The sequence below is a fragment of the Diaporthe citri genome, assembly GCF_014595645.1.
Source record: "Diaporthe citri strain NFHF-8-4 chromosome Unknown scaffold_1, whole genome shotgun sequence".
Classification (NCBI taxonomy): Eukaryota; Fungi; Ascomycota; class Sordariomycetes; order Diaporthales; family Diaporthaceae; genus Diaporthe; species Diaporthe citri.
The window spans coordinates 4,983,811-5,000,790 of NW_025064846.1; the positions used below are offsets into that span (position 1 = coordinate 4,983,811).

The 16,980-nt window shown below is 55.7% G+C and overlaps 7 protein-coding genes across 7 annotated transcripts; 4 read left to right on the plus strand and 3 right to left on the minus strand.

The window, feature by feature from the left end:
* Positions 1-116: 116 nt before the first annotated feature.
* On the plus strand, positions 117-472 carry INS49_001369 (uncharacterized protein; the record flags this gene model as incomplete). Its single annotated transcript, XM_043162198.1, has 2 exons — positions 117-119; positions 185-472. 2 exons carry the CDS (start codon positions 117-119, stop codon positions 470-472), a joined length of 291 nt encoding a protein of 96 aa, XP_043030704.1.
* Positions 473-835: 363 nt separating this feature from the next.
* Positions 836-2,039, minus strand: INS49_001370 (uncharacterized protein; the record flags this gene model as incomplete). The annotated part of the gene is made up of 4 exons (XM_043162199.1): positions 836-1,473; positions 1,532-1,663; positions 1,729-1,951; positions 2,010-2,039. The coding sequence occupies 4 exons, from the start codon at positions 2,037-2,039 to the stop codon at positions 836-838; spliced, it is 1,023 nt and encodes a 340-aa protein (XP_043030705.1).
* Positions 2,040-2,434: 395 nt separating this feature from the next.
* INS49_001371 (uncharacterized protein) lies at positions 2,435-6,100 on the plus strand (the record flags this gene model as incomplete). The annotated part of the gene is made up of 4 exons (XM_043162200.1): positions 2,435-4,247; positions 4,307-4,581; positions 4,647-5,364; positions 5,436-6,100. 4 exons carry the CDS (start codon positions 2,435-2,437, stop codon positions 6,098-6,100), a joined length of 3,471 nt encoding a protein of 1,156 aa, XP_043030706.1.
* Positions 6,101-6,843: 743 nt separating this feature from the next.
* Positions 6,844-8,780, minus strand: INS49_001372 (translation elongation factor EF-1 alpha; the record flags this gene model as incomplete). The annotated part of the gene is made up of 4 exons (XM_043162201.1): positions 6,844-7,952; positions 8,066-8,200; positions 8,516-8,642; positions 8,769-8,780. The coding sequence occupies 4 exons, from the start codon at positions 8,778-8,780 to the stop codon at positions 6,844-6,846; spliced, it is 1,383 nt and encodes a 460-aa protein (XP_043030707.1).
* A 2,490-nt stretch (positions 8,781-11,270) lies between these two features.
* On the minus strand, positions 11,271-12,125 carry INS49_001373 (uncharacterized protein; the record flags this gene model as incomplete). The annotated part of the gene is made up of 1 exon (XM_043162202.1): positions 11,271-12,125. The coding sequence occupies one exon, from the start codon at positions 12,123-12,125 to the stop codon at positions 11,271-11,273; it is 855 nt and encodes a 284-aa protein (XP_043030708.1).
* A 449-nt stretch (positions 12,126-12,574) lies between these two features.
* INS49_001374 (uncharacterized protein) lies at positions 12,575-13,789 on the plus strand (the record flags this gene model as incomplete). The annotated part of the gene is made up of 2 exons (XM_043162203.1): positions 12,575-12,702; positions 12,763-13,789. 2 exons carry the CDS (start codon positions 12,575-12,577, stop codon positions 13,787-13,789), a joined length of 1,155 nt encoding a protein of 384 aa, XP_043030709.1.
* A 717-nt stretch (positions 13,790-14,506) lies between these two features.
* Positions 14,507-15,920, plus strand: INS49_001375 (uncharacterized protein; the record flags this gene model as incomplete). The annotated part of the gene is made up of 3 exons (XM_043162204.1): positions 14,507-14,814; positions 14,890-15,032; positions 15,130-15,920. 3 exons carry the CDS (start codon positions 14,507-14,509, stop codon positions 15,918-15,920), a joined length of 1,242 nt encoding a protein of 413 aa, XP_043030710.1.
* Between the last annotated feature and the right edge of the window lie 1,060 nt (positions 15,921-16,980).

The window sequence follows — 16,980 nt, forward strand, 5'->3', positions numbered from 1 at the left end:
CTGCGCCAGCCGCCCGCGACTTTTCTAGGGCCTCACCAGCCGCCTTCTTGTCGCGTTCCGCTCTCGAGCTCCAGCCATTCCGACTCCATCTCTTCCTCTTCAACACACAAGCCAAAATGGTGCGTCTCTACCATGCCAATCCTCTCAATCCGAAGCCTAACTCAGACTAATTCACCTTCGGTAGGCTGACAAGCTCCGCACGCAACAAGAGCTCGAGCGCCTCCAGGCCAAGTACATCGGCACCGGGCACCCTGACACCACGAGCTGGGAGTGGAAGACCAACATCCACCGCGACACCAAGGCCAGCGTCGTCGGGCACACCCCGCTGCTCTCCTACATGGCCCTCGCCCAGAACGAGCCCATGGCAAAGGTCAGGGCACAGCTCATCCGACAGATGGTCCAGCCCGTTGGGCCCCCGCCGCCCAGAGAGGACGAATTGGCCCTGCCCGCCGCGGACAATGGAGGCTCATGAAAAGCTACATGGGGCTGTTGCGATAACAACATCTACTCGATTGAGACCCCAGCCGCGGGACAGAAACACTCGACAACGAGCGTCGGCGTCACAACCACGTCGCGCCAAATTGATAGAGGGACTGGCTTGCTGCTACGGCATCGCAGGAAATGGAACCTCCTATGGAGACGTTCGTGGAGATGGATGGACAGATAATGCGGGATAGCAATGGCTGCGTCTCGGGGGTATCATATTTCGCCATTCCAGGCATGGCCTCGCAGCTGGAGATGGATCATCCAGGATTCGTCCAACGAGGACGTTGACCTACAAATAGGATCTGCACATGAGCGAGAGACTCATTCTCCTCTCTTCATGCTTCAGGTTTCACTCTTCTTCGTCCTGATCTTCCTCGACTTGCCTCCGCCGGCCTGACCTCCTCCTACTTGGGCCCTCGCCGTTGTCTATAACACCGTTCTCATTGCCAGCATCCGAGGCATCGCCGTTCACAGCATCGCCATTCTGTGCAGGCGGCTTCCTCTCTTGGATTTGCAAGCTATTTTGCAATTTCGCCTCGAGCTCGTCGTCGTCTTGCTCGCCCCAGACTTCCCTCACCACCCCGGCTACGACTTCATCGCCCACTTCGACCTTGCCCCTCGGACCAACGTACCATGTCGTAGCCTCCTGCTCGTCGCCGTGCTGCCGGGCCTCCTTATCGATATTCTTGATCAGATAGCCTTGCCTCTGCAACCTTGCCAGTGTCTCTTCTGTCTTCGTGCTGTGGAAGGAGTTGGTTTCCGCATTCAGGCGCCGCAGGTAGCGCTTCAGCCTGGAGTCACTCATCTCGCCGCCGTTGATGCGAATCAGCGAGATGAGTACCGTATAGAAGGCCACGTAGGCGGCCTCATCCTCCGCACTGAGGAATTTCGAGGGTGCGATAATCTTTGGGGTCTTGTAGGTGTCGGGAAGTACAGAGACGAGGACGTAGCTGTTGGAGTTCGACGACTTGGACTTGGATTTCGCGGCTGCGGGAGTGCTTTCGTCAGAATTGCACGCATGTGGAAGAACTGTTCTCGTAAATACCTTTACGCTTCTCCTCTTTGGTCAGCTTATCCCTTACGGGAAGCTCGACCATTTCCATGCCGAACACGGCGCGAAGGGTTTTCTGCGCTCCCTCGAACACTCTCCTAAATGCTCGACTATGGTCACCCAGAACTGTTTTTGCTGTCAAAACACACCCTTGTCGCATATATGGGGAAGTTCAGTCCCGGCAAACACACCTTTTTCTTTGATGCCGTCCCTCCGTATTGGTGCTCGAGAAAAATCGCAGGCCATGGCGTATCTGACGAGCTTCTTGATCAACTGGCCGTCTGCTGACTCTGCCTGGTCGCCGTCTTCTGCTTCCTCAGCATCCTCGGCTTCCTCGTCATCGACATCGCTTTCTGGCTCGTCCCGGCGTTGGCGATGTCTTGGCCTCTGTTCCTCGTCTGCGTCGTCGGCGACCTTGAAATTGTGTTAACTGGAACGTCACCGCGGACGCGCCGACAAGGTTACAACTCACTGGGCGCGACCTTCTCGATGTAGAGGGCATGACGGCAGTGGAGCGGCAGTTGGGCTCAACCTGCCGCAAAGAAGCGTGACAAGAGACGAGGAGGAAGGGTGAATTGAGAGGAAATACTAAAAAACAGATATGAATGGACCGTACACAGCTTCGTTGTGAGGGTGACGCGACTGTGCATGAATTAAGACATTAACGCGTTCGCCGGCCGCGGCAGCATTAGGTACCTGAGGACTTACCTATCTGCTTGGGTGCTTTGCAGCGCCGCAGTACCTGGGTGCAGTGGGGAGATGCCTGCCGGAGATCGTGTAAGTCGAGAGCATCAATAAATTTTTGGGATCTTATCCACAAGCTTTTCCCCAACCCTGCGCGCCACCCAATTCCTCTCTGTCTCGACCGAGACCTTTCGCGGTTCTCAATTTGTCTTCATGTTCTCTCCTTCGGCATTGGGTGGCTCGATCTGTCTCAGATGCCAAGTTCGCGCCGTCGCCCGTCGAGCACCTCCACTGCTTGCCGCAGCGCAAGTCCGCGGTAGACGACGACAATATGCCTCCAGCGCCACGGCTTCTCGACCCGGCGACTTCACGCCTGTAGCCGAAATAAAGGAGCATGGTCGCGAGACGGAACAGAGGCTTGGAGGACTGAGCCAGCCTCAACTCGACGAGACCTCCCCTTCCGTTGTCGCTGAGCAGACTTTGCCCGATTCACCACGGGATGCTCCTAAGCATGCTCTCGATCTCCCTGATGGGAGCGTGGCCAATAACCATGTTCTTCATGATATCAAGGGAAACATAGAGCGGGATCAGGAACCACGAGCCGATGTCGACCTCCTAGAAAGTGCGGCCACGAGCGAGCCCGACTACAGAGCAGAAGACAGGAAAGACGAATGGAAAACAAATCAAGAGGAGGGCTTGTCAGTTGGCCAGCACCAGAAGCAAGATCTCTCCAAGGAAGCTGGAGCACCGGCAAATCGTACATGCCCTCATTGTCGAAAGGTCTTCCTCAACAAGGCAAGCCTCGATGACCACACCAACCAGGGCTGTGCGTCGCTCAAGCCACCAAGAGACCTTAAATGTTCAAAATGCCAGGAGGTCTTCGAGAAGAGGAGGCTACTAAATCGCCACGTAGCGAAACGCTCATGTTCCGCAAAAGCTGAACCCGAGAAGTTGGCGGGAAATGAGGACGATCAGAAGTTAGAAAACATCCTTTCGCAGGCTGCCGCAGACTTCTCCAGACGTAAAGCCTCTGGTACATTGGACCCCACATTTGACGACGATTGGAGCCTTCCTCAGCGCCAGGAAGCACATCACCAAGCCGCTACAGCTAATCACGAGCCCGACAAATCCGCTAGAGAGTATCGTACAGAGGAGATGGAAGTCAACATCCATACCGACCCCGAGATGAACAATGAGAAGAATGACACGGTGGGCACGGAACCTGCCATTCGAGAGGATAGTGCCCGAGTCCGGGACCAGGGAGATACGAAGCGAGCAGAGAAAGACTCGGACGCATTCCAGATCCGGAAAATCGGTCAAGCCATGGGCATCACCAGAGGTCGAAAGAAAGAACATAGAAGGGGGGACATGGTGCTAGTAGAAGATGCCTCGAAACTTGGTGTTCTTTCTTTTGGTAAAGCAGCTGAAGTCATTGTTCTGAGGGATGGTCGCCAATGGGCAAGAAGGGCCGCTCCAGTCGAAGCCAGTTCAGAGGAAAACACGGATAGTGGCTTGAAGATCGAAGAGTTCCTGGACGAACAGGATGTTCTCAGTCTGGACGACGTCGTGAAAAACATCCATGGATTGAAACCGGAGCGTCAGATTATGTCTGCGCGGGAGTTCAAGTCTCTGTTCAGCACCCTGATGGATGGTTTCACGATTCTTCAGCTCGAGAAATATGTGGTGTGGCACCGTGAACAGTCAATTTTGGAGAGGATCAAGGATGAGGTCTTTGACGAGAACGAGACGCCCAGCGAAGAACCAACTATACCAGAGGACGTACTCCCCAAGCGTCGGGAGTATGGCTGGTTGACCGAGCAGGCACATTGGACTCCTTACGTGGACGGTGCCGTGGAAGAGGCACAGTATCCCTTGGCAGGATACATAATGAAAAAGATGCCGCCGAAGCAGAGACTAGTCGTCCAGCTCATGCGGGAATGTTGGGATATATCGATGCAGGAGCTTCTGGACGGTAATGGCCGCGTTGATATCCGAGTGCGCGATCTGGAGTTTAAACTCCTCACTCGTGAGTACAGCACCTTCAACACAAGCCTCCTGTTGCATAGCTGACAATTAATCTTCCAGTCGGCTCACAAAAGCCGCTGCAGCGGATATCGTGGCGTTTCCTGAAGGAGGGGCAGCAGATCGAAGTTCGACGTTCCAGCAACCTCATTCGCATAACAGCTCCCAAACCCGTTGCTGAGACCTGTGTGCATGCGCTTGGTGAGACGCTGCAGAAGATCAAGACGAAGACTTTCAAACTGGACCAGGTTCCCATGCAACGCCTAGATGCTGGAATTCTCGAAGAGCTTGGGAGAATCACAAACTCAGTCGTCCAATTCGGCCCGGATAGAGAAGCGGTAGGCGAAGCTATAAGCCCTCATTTCACATTCCGGTTGACCCACACGCTGACGTTGAAATCCAGATTCATGTTACGTGGCTCGATTTCTGGGACAAAGAGTCACAATTGACGCTCGAGAATATAGCAGACATGACTTATCGCCTACTTTTGACCGCCCGTACATCTTCCAGAATATCGAACAACCTCACGGTCTACCCCGATGTTGAGGGCAATGGCAGGCTTCTCGAGGACCACAGCAACAAGGAGAAGTTGTCATGGACGGACCGGCGTAAAGAATGGGCCCGGCTTTGTCTGCCGCTCACATCAAAGCAACCTCGCACAGCTAAGTCGTGGCCGTTGACGACTGACGCCCTCCAATTCAAGCTTGAGCCTACAGAAGAAGATCTTGCTTTGCCAACCTCGACATATCAGAGCAAATTGGACAACTTCTACCAAACTGTGAGCCCAATAGGACTTCCTCGACTGGAAGAGGAACAGCCCAAAGAACAGACCTCAGCGCAAGAGCCAGAAGCTACCGATGCCACTCCCTCTGGATGGCGACCATTCAAAACCACGACCAACGCAGCATTCGGGCATGTTTTACACCTTAATGAACCCAAGCTGACTGAAAACATCGCTCGCCCCAACATCTCAACCAATCTTGCCAGTTGGCCGAGGACGTTTGTCCCCTTCATTCCCCCGGTGGCTGAACTGGACCTGCCCGGATGGACACCTTACGACGGGGCCAAGGACAGAGCATCCACCATCCTCATGCGCTTCGTCCCGTCCCCGACGACGCCGGGTCCCCCATCCACACCAAGAGAGCACCGCCTCTCGAGCTACGCCTCAGTGGTGATAACAACAAGGTCACAGCAATTCACTCCCTCCGCGCCATAAACAGGACCAGCATCTCCGACATCCTCCTCCCCGCCGAGCACGTCGACGTCCGCACGACGCAGCACGAGTACGCCGAGCTCCCCTCGGCCACCATCGACTCCACGGAGGGCATGGAGCCGCTGCGCGAGTTCCTCAACAACTCACGACTCGAGATTTCCCAGGGCAAGCTCGTGACGCCCCCGCGGCTGCACAATCTCGGGCTGCCGAGGTGGCTCCTAGCGCCACCACTGCCCAGCTTCGCCGCGGCGAACACGACCGCGAGGGCGGGGAAAAAGAAGGCGGCGGCGGCGAAAGCGCGGCCGCCCCAGCACCTCCCGCACACGCCCGAGGGCAACGAGATTCGGAGGGCGTCGTACGTGTTCGCGGGGCTTGAGTGGCACCACGCCGTGGAGACGACGTACGACGGGTGGAAACTCGTGTACACGAGCATCGAGGCGGGCGCGGGCGGCGGGCGGCGCGCCGAGCTGAGCCTCGAGGCCGTGCCGGGCTACGACGTCGACCTGCGCAGGAGCAAGGAGGCCATAAACGCCACCTTTTTCCTGCGGTCCATCTATCAGCTTGCCACGGGCCAGGCGGGACACCTCGTGCAGAGGGCCGGCGGCGAGGAGCAGGTCAGGACGACCGTCTCGTGGGTGCGCTAGGTGGCCGGGCTGGGCCGGAGATGGGTAAAGGAAAGAAAGTGTGGCTGTTACCGCGGACTGTGGTGGTGCATGTAGACCCTCGTAGGCTAGGCGGTAAAAATGAAGCCCAAATCCCCTTTCAGCTGTTTGCTTTATGTATACTTTCACAGGTTGACGAGCAGCCCAGGTGACACATGCTCACGCAGATTGCTCGGACTGCCTGACAGCGCCGAAACTTGAGAACAAGGATGATCCGAGTTCAAAGACAGACGGACAATTAGCAGGAGTCGGTGGAGGGTTATAGGGCTTCACCAAATTAGGCCACAATGGGGGAGGCGAAGCAATACCGCACGCTTGACTTCCAAAGGAAGGACAAAAGACGCTACGTGTGGTTGCTGGCGGCAGCAAGATGCATTTCCTACACATCATAGAGCAAGGGACAGTATCTACTAGCAGCAATGATAGGCACAACATATCACAAGCATCGGGAACATCATGTTTGTACTCAAGGGAATTCCTGATTACTGCGACCCTAAATCACGTCTAAGACTCTATCTCGACCCAAGGCATGAGATGGTTTTACTCGCAGAAATCGCCTGACCATCTCCTGTCATGTCCATGTGATCAGCTGCGTAGAGCCTGCAAGGAGCTCGTGGCAGCTACCAAATCCGGAGCGACGCTTTTTGAGGTGTGGGTAGGTGAGGTGTGTTGATGAGCCCGTGTGACCTCAGGCTCTTCAAGAGAATGCCAGAACCGGGGGCAGTTTATTTCTTGCCAGCCTTAGCAGCGGACTTGGTGACCTTGCCGGAACCGGCGGCCTGCTTCTCGACGGCCTTGATGACACCGACAGCGACGGTTTGACGCATGTCACGGACGGCGAAACGACCCAGGGGAGGGTAGTCGGTGAAAGCCTCAACACACATGGGCTTGGAGGGAACCATCTTGACGATAGCGGCGTCACCAGACTTGATGAACTTGGGGTTGGCCTCAACGGACTTGCCGGTACGACGGTCAATCTTCTCGAGGATCTCAGAGAACTTGCAGGCGATGTGGGCAGTGTGGCAATCGAGGACGGGTGCGTAACCGGCACCGACCTGACCAGGGTGGTTGAGGACGATGACCTGGGCGGTGAAAGAAGCGGCACCCAGAGGGGGGTCGTTCTTGGAGTCACCGGCGACGTTGCCACGACGGATCTCCTTGACGGAAACGTTCTTCACGTTGAAACCAACGTTGTCACCAGGGACACCCTCGGCAAGCTGCTCGTGGTGCATCTCCACGGACTTGACCTCAGTGGTGACGTTGGCGGGGGCGAAGGTGACGACCATACCGGGCTTGATGATACCAGTCTCGATACGGCCGACGGGCACCGTTCCAATACCACCGATCTTGTAGACATCCTGGAGGGGAAGACGCAGGGGCTTGTCGGTGGGACGCTTGGGGGGCTCAATGGCGTCAATGGCCTCGAGGAGGGTCTTGCCGGTGACCTCACCACCCTTGCCCTCCTTCTTCCAGCCCTTGTACCAGGGGCAGTTGGTGGAGGGGCTAAGCATGTTGTCGCCGTTGAATCCAGAGATGGGGACGAAGGCAACGGTCTTGGGGTTGTAGCCGACCTTCTTGATGAAGGAGGAGGTCTCCTTGATGATCTCCTGGTAACGCTCCTCGGACCACTTGGTGGTGTCCATCTTGTTGATGGCGACGATGAGCTGCTTGACACCCAAGGTGTAGGCAAGCAGAGCGTGCTCACGAGTCTGGCCATCCTTGGAGATACCAGCCTCGAACTCACCAGTACCGGCAGCAATGATGAGAATGGCGCAGTCGGCCTGGGAAGTACCAGTGATCATGTTCTTGATGAAGTCACGGTGACCTGGAGCGTCTGGAGGGTAATCGTGTTAGCGAGTGTTATAATTGGAAACATCCGAGGCGACTCGGTCCTTTGGTGTGGACCGGCAACTCGAACGACGTTCAACAGTGGCTTGTGAAACATACCAATGACGGTGACATAGTACTTGGGAGTCTCGAACTTCCAGAGGGCAATGTCGATAGTGATACCACGCTCACGCTCGGCCTTCAGCTTGTCCAGAACCCAGGCGTACTTGAAGGAACCCTTGCCAAGCTCGGCGGCTGTGTAGATAGAGGGTCAGCATAATATTCGACTCGTTTCACGAGTTGTGTTGAAAGAGGGCGATGGGATTGATGTGAGCGTATTGGTGGTGGTGGTGGTGACAAGGATTGAGTGATGCAGCAGGGTTTTGGGAGTAGGAGATAAGCCCCCTGATAAGCGCACCCCGCACCCGCACTGAAAATGGAAAATCCAAAGCGAGGGGTGAAAATGCGCCCCCCGATATGACGAAGCCGCGCGAGCAGCTGCAGGCTGATGATTTGAGGTGCAGTGCGAAGGGCAGAGGAGCAAGTTCCGTGACTGTGGTGTTTACTAACCTTCCTTCTCGAACTTCTCGATGGTACGCTTGTCGATACCGCCGCACTGGTAGATCAAGTGACCAGTGGTGGTCGACTTGCCAGAGTCGACGTGGCCGATGACCACGACGTTGATGTGAGTCTTGTCCTGTAGGGCTGTCAGTGGGATGCCTTGTCATGCCGGGAGGTGCTCGGCGATGCGAGCGACAGCAACTGGTGGGTGTCGCTGTTTGCTGTTGCCAGGCTGGAGGGGGTCGTTGGTGGTGATACGTACGTCCTTACCCATCTTGACGGTTGTGGGATTGTTGTTTTTGAGATGATTCTAGTCTCGGAAACTATCGAGGTGTCAGATAGAAGCCTCAATGAAGGAAGAGAGGAAGCGTTCGTACGTTTGCAGGATGGATCGCGGACAGGATCTCGGTGTGCAGACGAGGAAGAAAAGAAGGTCAGAAGAGATTTTGTGAGCGGCTGGGAAGCTAGAGTTTTGTACTGGGGCCAGATTTTTGAGAGGCCTATGCGCACGGACCATGTCTGGCCCTGGTGCCCCACTAGCTCCGTCCTTCACTAACAGGAAGGCAGTCACCCACCCCGGTGCTGCAACCCGGCGAAGCCTGCCGTTGTTGCTGTTGCCGTTGCCCGTCTTCACGGAGATCAAGCACAGGATTTTTTTTTATTTTTTTTTTTAGATGCCCATTGCATGCCGTGCTGAGCTATGAACAATTGAAGATGCTCATTGAGTCACCCCGTCGGTCGCAGGCCTGTCTATCGTGTTTGCTTGTATTACAGCTGTGCCTATCTCCGCTTCTGTTCCGTCTTTCCCAAGACAGGCTGCCCACTGATATAAAGGTGTAATATGCGCATCGTGAGAGGCATGATGCCCCAAGCAACCAAGCGCTGCTACAGAGTAAAAAGTAGGATGGAGCGGCAGAGGCCATGCCCTTAGGTACATATACAGGACAGGTTATTGGCGACTGCTTGGAGAGATCTGATCTGTTTTGATAGAAAATGCGGGTAGGTAATTGCCGCGTGCGGGCTTCTGAGGCTCCTGGGAAGCGGCGCCTATGGTGGACCCCGTTCTGTATTGGTGTCCAGCGTCACTTGAAACGCTACCTTGTCGCTGTTAAGCAACAACCTCAGATCCGGTCGTCTTGGTGGCCCATTTTTGGGGCACCCAAGCTGCCTTACCGCCGCCCAATTCTACCCCTCCATGCATCAGCTTCCAAGGCACAGCCAGTGGTCAGTGGCCACACAGTCTACTGTCGGCATGAGTCAAACGGACGAAGGATTTTTCTTCTGGCCTTCGAGATACGATTGCCTCAGACGGCGTGAGACGCGGTCTTTTTTTTGCCCATTAGATTCCGGCCTGGTTGTGACGAGGCAGGCAGCGAGGTCGAGTGAAAGCCTTCCTTCTGGCAGACCTCGAACAGCGCATTGCAGTCAAGGCCCGCTAAACGCGGGGTAAGGAGCTACGACGTCGCCACTGAAAAAGTTTTTGGCGGGTCTAGAATTGCCCCTCGAAAGGTTTTGAAGAGAAAAATGGCTTGCTTGCATGAAGCAGGGGGTGGCAGGGGGGCAACATCTCCGGAGGCACACCCAGCGCCGCCCACTGATATCCGGCATCCATCGCGCCGTCTCGGCTGCGGGACGACGATGGCTTCAGATTACCATGTAAAAGCATCGTCTAGTCTTCATTGTGCACAGTACCAACACATACTGACCACCTTCTGTTCTCCACACTAGGAGCATTATGTCATGAGTTCGCAGCCCGTCTTCGTCATCGTGAAATCCAGGACTGGCCGGCCCGACAGTCTAGTCCCTTGATGATTCAGTCCGGGCGCTGTCGTCGCATGGAAATCTAGGCAGCGGTCTTTGGCCTCAGTATCCTTTCCCTCTCTCAGCCTGAGCCTCCCCTGGCTAAGCCCTCTTTTTCTGGTGTCGAATGACTGCACTCTCCCCATCAGTGCACGGGTGAAGACCACACGAATGAGCCCTTTGCTCAGCAATGTACCTTCTCAGTGTCAAGCTCAGGGGGGCGCTGGATGCGACTAGTACGTTGAGGCCGAACGCAGTCGCAACCTCTCGGGTCAGTACCCTCGTTACATCAAGTGAGAGCGTGTACATCTACGTACTTCGGTCTTCCACGAGCCCTTTCCATGAGGGAATGCCCTGATGGTCAGGCTTCGGCATCCTCGGAGGCCTTTTTATGGCCCAGTGGAAGCATCCGCTCTTTACCCATGTCGCGGGGAATACTGAGTGTCTAGAGTATACTCCAGGGAGACTTTACTCGACACTTGGAGCGGTCACTTCTGAAACATCCCCGATATATTTTGAGATTCTTGAAATCCGGCACATTCTATTCCTGTGCGATGCCACTGACAAAGAGGACGAGCACCTTACAAAGTTGGCGTGAAAAATTACGATTAAACAGCTTGTGCCCTTGCCTGGCTCTGTCTACTCCCTGTGGCACATGGCTTTACTGTGAGACTCTCGTTGAAAATTGGCACGAAAACACTAGATGGTCCAGGAGCACTTATCATAGCCAGCTTCAATATCTAGATGGGCCGGCCCCTTAGTAAACAGACTGGTAGCCCGGCCCTTATGTTGCACTACAGAGGAAAATGGATGTATCAACGCCTCCGCAGTGTGCTTTGGCCCTCGTATGGCGTCTTCCTGGTTTCAACACCTTGCTCGCGTGTCGTGGTATAGCTCCCAATCGTGAACCCCAAACACCAATACGCCAGACATTAACATCAGAAACCTCCCGGCCGAGGCACACTCAGCTTTCAATCTCCAGCATCTGCTTCAGCGCCGCCTCAGAAGCCCTCCACCACCTACCCCTCTCCTCCAGGTCGTCCTCGACACCACCTAGCGCCTGCTCCTTCCTTCTCCGCGCCTCCTTCGCCGCCGCCAGGCTGTTCTGCCTCTTGACTTCCAAGGGCTGCAGCTCAGTCTGTAGTCGCTCCATCTCTTTCCTCTTGCGCGGGACCTGCGCACGAAGCTGCTCCAGCTGCCTCTCCAGCTCGTGCCTCTGCAGCTTCTTCTCTGCGACCAGCTCCAGCGTCTTGGCCAATGGCAGGTTGAGGCTCGGGTTCTCGCCAGGCTGTAGCTGCTCCCGCAGCTCCGCAATCCTCTCCTCCAGCCCGGCGATCCTGTCAGGCATCTCCCGCAGCGTGGCCGTCTCCATCTGCACGGCCTCGTACTTCCTGCTCAGCTCCCGTCCCTTGCTCTCCAGCTCCTCGACCGTGTCGGCGACCTCCATCTTGAGCGCCTTAAGCTGCGCCTTTGCCGCAGCGTTCTGTTTCTCCAGCTCGACGTTCTCCTGCGGCGTGACGATCAGGGGAGGCTCCCCGACGATGGCGCGGATGAATTTCTCCTTGGTTACCTGTTCGACGTAGGAGAATCGCAGCTTCGCAAACAGCTCCTTGTAGTGCGCCAGGTCGGCCTCCAGGCTGGCCGGTGTCGCGTCCACGGACGAGCTGGACACATCTGAGGTGCGGGCGCTGTTGGCGTCCTGGCCGGCTTGTGGTAAGACCGAGGATATTGGCTCGCTGAGTTTTATGATGGAAATCTCATGGATTGATTGGAGGTCCTCCAGTTCGTGCAGGACCTCCGCGGCCTTTTTGGCTGCCATGATGGGTGTTGCCTGGCTCGCGCTGGCTGGCCTGGCTGTTAATTAGGCAAGGCCAGGTTGACTTGGTTGTGAAGTGACAAGGTGGAATCGTCCTTTATGTTGTGACAGAGAGCGCGATTATTTCGAAGAGTTCGAAGGGTGGTCGTTGTCAATTTTCATAGCAGTCTATATTGGTCCAGAACTCTCTCACTGCAAACTGGCTGTTGTTATGCTGCTGCTGCTACCATGCACATATGTGATGAGTGAGGCTTCGGGGGACCTTCAAGGCGCGCCGAGTTTATTTACATTTCCCAAACAGGCTTAGCGCACATTGACCAGATTAGCCTGTACTGCACGATGTCGGCAACCCACGCCATTGTCTCTAGTCTTACTAACTTTATGTCTCGCAACTCGAGACTGCTGCATGCTTCTCTGTATAAAATTGGAATCTTCATCTCTCTCTCCTCAACATGGGAAACGACGACCTGCTTACCGACGACCATGTCGCAGATCTCCTTGCAAAAGAAGCCAAGGATTGCTCCTTGAAATACTCCACCATGGGAATGGAAGCCTACACCTCATCGCCCTCCAGCTCAAGGTTCGCAGGACTCGACACCTTCACAGCTTCACCTTGCGGCCGCTGATACATCGTCTCTAGACCAGCCAACAAGGCGAAGCCCAACACCCGATTTCTGCGGAACATCATCAAGGGCACCGAACATCACAACAAGACGCTCACGGCGAAGGAACTCGCCGACTCGCAAGCGCGCTTGAAAGAGCTTGCCGACACAGAAGAAGAGAAGCGCCGAAGGTACAAACCCAGTGCCAACGAGATCCGTGGCCGTCAGCTGGGAAACATCGCAGCCCTGCTACAGGGGCAGCCGGCCCAGAAGAGGAAGCGTACCGCAGCGACCGAGGAAGAAACCACAGATCTACAAAAGGCTCGGGCCGCAGAGGATGCGCGACGACTTGCCGACACGGCGGCCGCTCGAAGACGAGCGCGCGACAAGGACGGCAAGCGGAGGAGGTCGCTGGAGAGGTACAATGCGCGTAGAGGCCATGACGACGATGGGAAGGACCGGTCCAGGCGGGCGAATACGTCTTCTGGCGATGAGGACCGGGCAGCGGACGATCGAAAGAGGAGGCATCGGTCTCGATCTCCCAAGAGCAGCTCGAGGAAACATCGCCAGCGATCGCCGCTGAGGGGCAAAGAAAAGGAAAGGAGCACGCACGGAACGTCCAACCGATCAGATGACACTACGGAGCGAGTAGACAAATCGTCGCGGCGTGCAAAGAACGAGGATGAGGATGCAGACTCAGACCCACTCGAGGACCTGATCGGCCCAGCACCTCCCCCGAAGATGCCTCGAGGCCGCGGGGCGCTACGCGGAGTCTCGGGCATGGACAGCAGATTCTCCTCCGACTATGACCCGAAGTCCGACGTGCAGATGGAAGATGAGGACGGCCGCGATGACTGGGACGACGCCCTGGAAGCCCTAAGGGATAGGGCCCGTTACAGGCAGCAGGGTGCGGATAGGTTACGCGAAGCTGGCTTTAACGAGGACCAGATCAAGAAGTGGGAGAAGGGCGACGAGAAGAGCATTGAAGACGTGCAATGGACCAAAGCGGGGGAGAAGCGGGAATGGGATCGCGGTAAAGACGACGACCAGGAGGTCGACGATTGATGCAAGCGCATGAGAAACCGGTGATTGAATACATTGGCGGCACAAGTTTTCTCGACTCCAAGCATGTTTGACTGTCTACTATAGAGAAGGGGATCGATGCTCCGCCGCGTGGCTCAAACCTGGCTCCAGTTGCTCATTTGCTCTCTTTCCCGGGACTGTCCTCTACAGTGTGTCATGTAACAGTTGAATCTGTTCGGTACCTTGCCGAAGCATTCTAGCCTGCTGCTGACTGGAAGCTGAGAGCCCTTGAGACCAAGACGCCGACAGTGAAGATGCATCTCCGTAGGGCAACAAGTGCTCGCTATGCAAAAGTCATAAATGCCAGGCTATTCTTCCAAGAACGTAACTCGAGCTCGAGGAACAAAGAATCGCACACTGCCTCCAAGATTCCCATGTCCGCTCCCAGGTCACACCGAAACCGGCGGACCTGGACATGCATAGAACAGGGCCCAGGCTGGTCTAAGCGCATGACGTCGCGCGCCCGTCAGAAGTGAATTTGGAGCAAGCGACAGAAAACCGCGACTCCACGCGCCAGCGCAGCAGCAGGGAATCCACCCACATACAGCATCGGACCTTCCAGGGAGAATTTTCCATTTTCCTGCGACACAACGATTCCAAAGGCAGGACCAGCGTTCTGTTGTCAAAGATCCCCGGCCCTAACACCACCCATAAGGGCAAGCACTCGAAGAGCCGTGCAGCGCCTCAGAAACAGTCAAGATGGTGTACGTGCGCCAGGACAAGCTTCCTGGCCTCAAGGAGTACAAGTACTCGGGCGTCGACCACTCGCTCGTGTCGAGGTACATCCTCAAGCCCTTCTACACGAATGTGGTCATCAAGTGCTTCCCCATGTGGATGGCACCCAACCTGATCACCCTCACGGGCTTTATGTTCGTCGTCGTCAACTTCTGCACGCTGCTGTGGTACAACCCGACCCTCGACCAGGACTGCCCGACTTGGGTCTACTACAGCTGGGCGATCGGCCTGTTCCTGTACCAGACCTTCGATGCAGTTGACGGCTCGCAGGCGTGAGTATTCCCGGTGGCTCCAAGACCAGGTATTACTGTAGGGGATCGCTACTGACGTTGCTCTTGTTCGTCCAGACGCCGGACACGACAGAGCGGCCCGCTCGGGGAGCTGTTCGACCATGGCGTCGATGCGGTCAACACCTCCTTGGAAGTTCTCCTCTTCGCCGGAAGCCAGAACATGGGCCAAGGATGGACGACGGTAGCAATATTGTTCTGCTGTAGGTGACGCGGTGCAAAGAAGCCCGACTTGCTCCCCCCCAAAAAAAATTAGTCAGGAGATGGTATAGAACCTTAGCTAACCTAAGGTTGTCACAGCACTCCTTACCTTCTACGTCCAAACCTGGGATGAATACCACACCAAGACCTTGACACTGGGCATTGTCAGTGGACCTGTTGAGGGCATTCTGATCATCTGTGTCATTTACGCGGCGACTGGCTACTTCGGCGGTGGACACATCTGGACGTACTCGGCCCTGGAGACCATCGGCGTCTCCCGACAGCCCTACATCCCAGATATTGTCTACAAAATGTCCTTTTCGCACTGGTACATGGTCCAGGGCTTCGTGGTGCTCTGCCTCAATACCGTCGAGTCGTGCCGCAACGTCATCAAAGCAAGACGGGCCCGCGGTGACCGCAGCCGGTACGCGCTCGTCGGCCTGGTGCCTTTCTTCGTCACCTGGGCCCTGATCATCGCCTACCTGCTGCTGCAGCCTAATATCCTGCACAACCATCTGGTCCCCTTCGCCATGTTCTGCGGCATTGTCAACGCCTACTCGGTCGGGCAGATGATCACGGCGCACCTCGTGAAGCTGGAGTTCCCCTACGCCAATGTCCTGGTGTTGCCGCTGGCCTACGGTGTCTTTGACTCGCTGGGCCCGTGGCTGCAGTTTGAGTTCGGACGCTCGTGGCTCGGATGGCCCAGCGCGCTGGGCGACGATGTGTACCAAGTGGCGTATATGTTCCTCATGCTGGGAGTGTCCATTGGTGTGTATGGGTCCTTTGTCGTCGACGTCATTGTTACTATCTGTGACTACCTCGACATCTGGTGCCTGACGATCAAACACCCGCATGTGGAACCCCAGGCGAACGGGAAGAAGTCGAAGTGAGCAGAGAGTCGAGGTAGCAATTTCAGAGGGTGGGACTTGTAGGCGAGACCGATCTTGTGCATTGCACCGCAGCCCGTGTATGACATGCTCTTGAGAGTATGCCAGTTATTGGTCGGCGTCTTTGGACTGAGACTTGCTGATCGGCAACGAAGGAATGGTTATGGTTTATAATGAGATATCATAACTTGGGGGGAGGAAGCCGGTAACGCACTCACGGCTCCTGGCACGGAAATGGTCGGTGGGATTTGTGGCGTCGGGATCATGAAAAGGGGTAATTGGACGATCTTGGGTTCTGCTTAGATAGAGGCACATGGAGGTACATGATGTACTGTGTCGGGCGGATTTCTGAATTATGATACCACTTAATACGAGACGAACGCCATGTTTATTTCAACGAAACAGCGAATGGCCACCTCGCCTTCCACGCGGTCCATTGAACGAACAAGGCGTTGCCCTCGAGGCATCCCAGGCAGGCGACAGTTCAGTCATCGCTGATTTGATCCAGGTCCCCTTCTATCACAATGAAGGAGAGAAGGGGGGAAATAAGAAGAAAAGGCATCGCTTCCCTAAGCAGAGTAAGAAGGAATTACGGCTAAAAGAATTTTGCTCCGGCCCATAATCGAGATTCCCCAAAGAATATGCCCAAATCGAATGCTCCCAAAAACTAGAATATCTCCAGTTTCACGCCCGTGTCGACCAATCCTGCTGCTCCCATGATCCCGCCCCTTGCCTCCAGATCCGTCCACGAGCCAGGTCTAGTATGCAAGAAAAGCCGTGTGTTTTCCACTTCCCATGCTTTCCGTCCTGGCGATGTGTTCGCCCGTGTGCGTTATACTCTTGTTGGAGAATTTGGGCAATCAGTTGACAGCAACCACGCCGGGCTCTGAGGAAGCCGGCTGGCTGTGTGTGTACTACTCCTCAGCCTCCTCACCAAGGATTCAAGCGCCTCGCACGCCGACCTTTAATCACGAGAGAGGGGTCAGAAGGGTCCCCCCCCCCCAACAGACGGCATCGCGGCCAACGCCGTCTTATTACTGCGGGCTCAAATAGTCTGCAGTCT